Source organism: Metarhizium robertsii, assembly GCF_000187425.2.
Source record: "Metarhizium robertsii ARSEF 23 chromosome Unknown MAA_Scf_48, whole genome shotgun sequence".
Lineage (NCBI taxonomy): Eukaryota > Fungi > Ascomycota > Sordariomycetes > Hypocreales > Clavicipitaceae > Metarhizium > Metarhizium robertsii.
The window spans coordinates 6,883-13,746 of record NW_011942191.1 but is presented as its reverse complement, the minus strand read 5'-3'; the positions used below and the strand labels follow the sequence as shown (position 1 = coordinate 13,746).

Here is a 6,864-nt window from a genome sequence, read left to right as displayed (position 1 = left end):
ACCTCACTCGACGGCTTCCAATATCCCAAGAGGATGCGCGTCGGTCGAGTCCCTAGAAGTGGATCAATCGAATGATGAGTTTGGAAGGCGGAAATATACTTCTGCATGGTTATATCTTCAGCCGTCTCTGGGACAACCTCGGGCGGTGCTGGGTTACTAGCGGCAAAAGGGCCACTAACACGCCTACGCTTGTTGTCAGAGTAGACAGAGGCTTCGAGATGCTTCGGCATATGGAGCCCTTGTGCTATAGCAGGGCGGTCTACAGGATTCTCCGATACATATTCCCCCCCGACGCGGCGGATGGCTTCTTAGACGGCAGCATGCTCAGCAGCCACACGGTCTTCCTCAGTCTCTTCGGGTGCGACCTCGGATCGAAGCAGGGCTCCCAATAGTCCGGACTATTAACAGGACTAATAGTTCAAACTGCAGTCGAGACTATTAGTCTATGGACTAATGGTCCAGTCTGTGAAAGTTGGACTAGACTGCTGGTCCAGTCTACATCAGATGGACTGGACCGTCAGTGCAGTCTGACACTTTAAGACCAACCAATAGTCTAGTCTGGAAATGGAACACTAATAGTCTGACTATTAGTTAGGCAGACGCGCGACGCGATGCAGCCGCGTGGCGCGTGGCGCGTCAAGTGGGTTTCTCCGGACGACAGTCAACTGTCTGTCGAAGCTCTAGTATTAGATAGCTTCATGAAATCTATCTGGCCCTTTTTAGTCAATAATATCTTTGCCTCGCCTTTCAAATACACAGGATGAACACACATGTCATGACTTTTGGAGATCTCAATCATTTGCTTTAACTGTAACTTGCACAAACCGTAAAATAAAAATTCCTAAAAACATGACTAACCAACTGATGATCGTTCGTAAAGGACTTTTAATCGATCGTTAAGATCTTTTGAGTGTTCAGGGTAGGCCTTGTCACTTGCTCGTCAAACTTCTGAGAATACCTTTCTCATTTTCAACACGCATCCGTGCCAGACAGGAAACTCACGATGCAGGTTAAACGTGGCGCGCCGTTTTTAGTGGCCCAATTGGTTGGTTAGCAGCTGCCCACCAACGCTTCGCTAGCGGGGCGAAGCCGCAAGTTCACCAGTCGCGTGCGCAACGATTGGAGGCTCTTCATCCCATCGAGTCGAGAGTTTGGCATCGCGTCCCTCGAGCAGCTTTCAGTGGTTCGAAAAGAGGAGAGAGAATTTCCACGATCTTTGGTGTTAATGCCTTGCACATTCAATCAAAAGGCTCGAGTGCGACAGAAAAACGCGCCCGAAAACATGGCTATCCTCACACATGACTCCCTCTTTTTTTCACCATTTCTGGTTGACCAACGGCCTTTTGTCTATTATGCTGTCCATTGCAGATCTCTCAGATACCGCGAGACTCACGAGAAGCGGCAGTTTCTCAGATGACTCCGATCTCAACATGACTCCGCCGTCCTTCGCATCGTCTCCTTCCTCGATTCTCAGTGTGTCACGTCAGAGGACGTCTCCCATCTGGCGTTACTGTCGGGTAGAGGATGGGAAGGTACTGCCAGCGGCCTGGATCGATTCCAAAGGGACGAAATGGTGGCATTGCCAGCCCTGCTTCGACAAGAAACGTGAAAAGAGATACAATTATTCTGGTGGATCATCAACTATTGTTCACCATTTGCGTAGGGAGCACAACATCATCATACATGGAAAAGAGGAGGTTAGGAGGGGAAGAACACAGAACCGCCTGGGAGACATCACCACCTTCCTTGCGCAAGAAACCATGCACTCGAACAAAAAACGCAAGGTTACACAAGAGGCAGATGCACTTGATCAGGCGACTATACGCGAGCTGTACTGTCGCTACATCGTCGCCTGCAGCCTTCCCTTTTCTCATATCGAGCAGCCTGCGTTCCGTGACTTTATCCGGTATATCTGTCCTGCTGCAGACGATATCCTCCCTATGTCTGGCTCTACAGTCAAAAATGACTTGCAAAAGGGGTACGAGGAGAAGAAGGAGGTCGTAAAAAGAGCGCTGCAGAATGCTCTCTCATCTATTCACGTTGTGCCCGACAATTGGACGTCGCCGAATTGTCTGGGCGTAATTGGATTCACAGTTCAATTTGTTACTGAGGATCATGGCCTGCAGTCCTTGGTAGTGAGGATTAAAGAACTGGAGGGACAACACAGCGGGGAGAACATGGCAGAAGCAATCATGGAGTTTATACGAGAATATGGCATAGCGTCGAAGGTTGGATATTTTATGATGGATAACGCGACCAACATGAACACAATAATTGACAAGATCTCGGACGACTTGGAGCATGAGTTTGACGTTTTCTACGATCCACTTCCTCACCGGCTGCGCTGTGTTGGTCACATCATCTGCCTAGCCGTGATGGAATTTCTCCTCGGAAAGCGACCGCTCACTACGGGTTTTTATTCCGGACCATCCGAGGAGGAAGTTGAAAACTGGAGAAAACGAGGGGCAATAGGAAAACTACACAATATTGTAGTATACATCACTTGGACGCCACAGAGGCTTCAAACTTTTACGACCCTCAGCGATGGTCTCAGATTACGGCGTGACAACGACACTCGTTGGAACTCGTGGTATAAAATGGTTGCATGGGCCCTTAGACCAAAAATACGGCAAGCTGTGACCATATTTTGTGCGCAAGAGCCGGCTCTTCAGGATGACACTTTGACTCAGCCTGACTGGTTAACCTTGGCCGAGATTCACAAATTCCTCGAGCCTTTTTACGATGCTACAGTGGCAAACGAAGGTATTGGGGACTCGATCTCGGACGTGCTACCTACCATGGACTACCTTCTGCATCATATTGAGGCGGCCAAGACGGCGACCACCCTTCCTCACTTGGCTACAATGATGGAGACCGCCTGGGCCAAATTGGCCGACTATTATGAATTGACGGAAGATTCACCAGTCTATTCGGCAGCGATCGTCTTGAACCCTTCACTGAAGTGGGCGTACATGGAAAGAACTTGGGAAGACAAGCTTGAGTGGATTGAGAAAGCCAAAGAGCGTGTAGGGCAGCTGTGGAGGGAGACGTACAAATCTACAAGTTCCTGTCCCATTCTTCGACCAAGCCCACCGCAAGATTGCACTACAAAGCGGCTAAACGGGTACAAGATGTGGATGAAAGAACAGAAGTCCACAATATTTAACAAAGATGATGATGAATACGAGGTGTATTGTCGCGAACCCGTGATGACTGTATCAGATCCCTTGAAATGGTGGCTAGAACCGGCTCAGAGGGGACGGTTTCCCAACTTGTCATTAATGGCAATCGACATCCTGTCAATCCCGCCTATGTCTACGGAGACAGAGCGTCTCTTTTCCAAAGCAAAACTCACGGTTACCGATGTTCGAGGATCCATGAATATTGACACTCTGGATCTTGTGGAATGCTTGCGCTCCTGGGACCGGAGCGCTCTGATATTGCCCTCCGATGTAAGTACTAAATATCTGACTAGAATGTCCATTTCATCTAACGGTGGACCCAGTGCTGCTACGTAGATCAAGCAGGCGATCATACGACCCAAGATAGCTAAGAATACAAAATTGAAGGCGAAAGTGAGGCAAAAAAGGCATGTTAAAAAAGGGAGCAGGACCGGCATAGAAATAAGCAAATGGCTTGGTTTGGTTGCAACGCAAGGCGTATTTACAAACCCTATTGTTGTAATTATTGTATAGCTGGCTGCAACGGTCCTAAATTGGCAATTGTTTGAAGAAGAGCCCTAATCTTCCGCTGTTCATGGAGGCAAACTTAGTATACATGTCTTCGCCCATGTTCATCTGGACCATTCTCCTCACAGTGCGCTTAACGAGTCAAAATTACCATAAATCACGCGTTTATGTTTCAGACTATTAGTCCACACCACGAGTTTTGGTGTAGTCCAGTCTGAGGGAGGTGGACGAACCATTAGTTCAGTTTGGACTTTGTATGGCAGACTGATGGTTTGGTCGGGACAAGTTGCACGGACTGTCAGTTTGGTCTGTTCAAGCTAGACGGACTAAACGACCAGTCTGAGGCTCTCAGACGGACTGTTTGGACTATTGGGAGCCCTGGAACAGCACGATGCCGGGGCCGCACCGCACGCAAAGGATCAAACCTGGTACGCAGCCGATAGCGCGTATTGTTGGCATCTTCACATCTCAGCTGTGATGAGGACGTCTGGAGGTGTCACACAGCAGAAGATGATGGAAGTCAAGTCCATAACTAGCTATAAATGAAACGATTGTGTGCGCCGTTTTTAAAAGGGGCGCTTGGCTCCACACATTGCTGTGCGTGTCATCTGTTATGCCCTCATCAGGGTTTTCTAGCATTAACGTAACACATTGATACTAGTCATGAGTGACCCCTTCAATATTGCGATAGGAGGTTCCTCCGCCGTTGTTAGTGCAGCTGCCATACGCCACGGTATCAGCTGGTGTGGTTTTCCACTTCGACCCGGCCGCCGGCATCCCAGCGCCCAATCAACGTCAAGATGCTGCGGTCTCCGGTCCCGGTCTTGTCCTCAGCATGATGCCAACCGCATCGGCCCTTCACCGGTGCCATCTCAAAATACTTGATCATGCACAAGCGGCCAGAGCAAGACGAGATGGCTTTAATTACCCACTTTACACACATGGCGTTTCATCTATAGCCTCGCTTTATGATATGATCCGTTATGCCAAATCTAACGGAATCTATGCTATAATGAAGCTTGTTTCGTCTAAAGCACATATCCACAATGCTGTCTTCGCGCTGGGTACTTTAGATGACAAGTCAGAATTTATCCATGCGTCTTAAGCGAAGCGAATTTATATATAAATCTTTTCGCGCTCTGTTGTCAAAGTATCTTGCAGCTCCTACATTCACTTATTCATTCATTATATTCAGAAAACAGAGACGGCTCTCCATCTCCAACATGCTGCTCAAGGGAACTGTTGCAGCCGCAATTGCGACACTGGCGGCTCAAACGGCGACTGCCCTACCGCTAGAAGGAGACGTTTCCCCCAAGATCGTGGGGGGGGTAGATTCCCCCGAGGGTTCCTTTCCCTTTCTCGTTTCATTATCGAGCGGTGGCCGGCATTTCTGCGGTGGCTCGCTCCTGAATGAGGATACCATCCTCACAGCCAGTCATTGTTTTGAAAAGCCGCTCCAACAACTTCAAGTTCGTGCTGGATCAAATGTACGTTTTGCATCTTTTCATTTGTATTGCTAGTTGGGAAGTACGACTTGTGCTAGGTAGCTCTTGTCCCTGACAACATCCTATATAGGATCGCACAACTGGAGGCCAGGTCTCTGGCGTAATTGATATCATAAGACACCCTCAGTATAATCCAACCACACACGATAATGATGTGGCTATATTGAAAATATCACCACCAGTCAATAAAAATGCAGCGGTTGAATTCGCCAAATTAGCGCAAGAGGGCACCTACCCTAAACCGGGCCAAAAAAGGGTAGCTGGCTGGTATGTTGTAGTTAGCTCTTCTTCCCGTCTCCATCTGTAGGGGACACATTCTTACTTTTTGTTTTAGGGGACAGATACAACCCGGAAGTCCGAGCGGACTACCCCCTCCTACGAAGAAGAGAGAAGTCGAAGTCAATTCGATGACCCACCCTCAATGCCAACAAATTTATCAATGGAGAAACTTGGCAGTCACGGGAAATATGGTATGCGCAAAGGCACAAGGCAAGGATTCTTGCTCTGGAGACAGTGGCGGGCCATTGCTTGATGCCAGTACTGGAGAGCTTGAAGGTGTAGTTTCCTGGGGCCTGGGTTGTGCAGACCAGCAGTTTCCCGCCGTTTATGCCGCCGTGGGTCAACTATTTGACTTTATTTCGAGTCAAGCTGGTCAGCTGCCAGGTGGTACAAACCCAGGTGGTACTGAACCAACCAACCCAGATGATACTCAACCAACCAACCCAGATGACGGTGGAAACGTCCCATGGTGGTGTGCCTATCTACCCTCTGGGTGGATATGTTCATCCTATTAACCCAGGTGGTGGTGGAACCGACCCAGATGACTTCAACCCAAGCGAAGATAGAATCGACCCAGGTGTCCAACTCATCCGAGATGTTCAAGTCAGCTACGATGCTGTATTCCAGATTTTCTGATGGGAGCTGTATTTTAGCGCCGGGGACGGCGCCGGGGACGACGCCGGGAGCCAGGGATTTTGTTTGGGCCGTTCAGGCTGAAATGTATGTGAAGTTTCACTAGCTTGAGTGATATACGAAATATTTGTTCATAATAGACCACAAAAGAGAAGATAACTCTGTGATTTCGGAAATTGGCCCAGTGGCATATTTTGACCCGAACAGTTTTAAGTGGCGGTGAAAGAATCAGAGCAAATCCGTTGAATTTATCTCTACGGCTGTCGGAGTCAGGGAATCTAGCATGCGGGTCTGCATTCTTGCATCCCGACTCTGCAGTCTTTGCCAATCAGCAGCCCAGAGTCATGAGCCTTGAGTACTGAGCCGTTGCAATAGCCGTATCCAGTCACGGGACTACGTCAGTAAGTGGCTGAGAGTTTGGGGCGACAAGTTACCTCATGGCAAACCAGAAAGAGGGACGGCTGCAGAGGCAGCTAACTTTCTCAGCCAGGCTCTTTCATATACGTGCTGGCAACATACTCGCGCTCCCCTGGAGTTCAGGGGCTTCGATACCCAAGCCAAAGCTCAGTAAAGTGAGGCAAGAAGGGGATGTGTTGGCGTGCGTAAATCGAATGGTCCTGCTGCTTCTTGAGAATAGTACTGATCAGACTTGTCGGTTCACAGGCGGTAATCACTAGCTACTGCAGTAGTCATATGATCATTGTTCTTCTTGTTCTTGTTTTTTTCTAGAGCTTGAAGCTATCACTAGGAAAGGAGGT

At 48.7% G+C, this 6,864-nt stretch overlaps 2 protein-coding genes across 2 annotated transcripts; both read left to right on the top strand.

Annotated features, from left to right (window-relative positions):
- Window positions 1-1,430: 1,430 nt before the first annotated feature.
- MAA_10496 (Ribonuclease H-like protein) lies at window positions 1,431-3,553 on the top strand (the record flags this gene model as incomplete). The annotated part of the gene is made up of 2 exons (XM_007828494.2): window positions 1,431-3,452; window positions 3,506-3,553. The coding sequence occupies 2 exons, from the start codon at window positions 1,431-1,433 to the stop codon at window positions 3,551-3,553; spliced, it is 2,070 nt and encodes a 689-aa protein (XP_007826685.2).
- Window positions 3,554-4,912: 1,359 nt separating this feature from the next.
- MAA_10495 (Peptidase S1/S6, chymotrypsin/Hap) lies at window positions 4,913-6,109 on the top strand (the record flags this gene model as incomplete). The annotated part of the gene is made up of 4 exons (XM_007828493.1): window positions 4,913-5,176; window positions 5,265-5,461; window positions 5,529-5,808; window positions 5,921-6,109. 4 exons carry the CDS (start codon window positions 4,913-4,915, stop codon window positions 6,107-6,109), a joined length of 930 nt encoding a protein of 309 aa, XP_007826684.1.
- Between the last annotated feature and the right edge of the window lie 755 nt (window positions 6,110-6,864).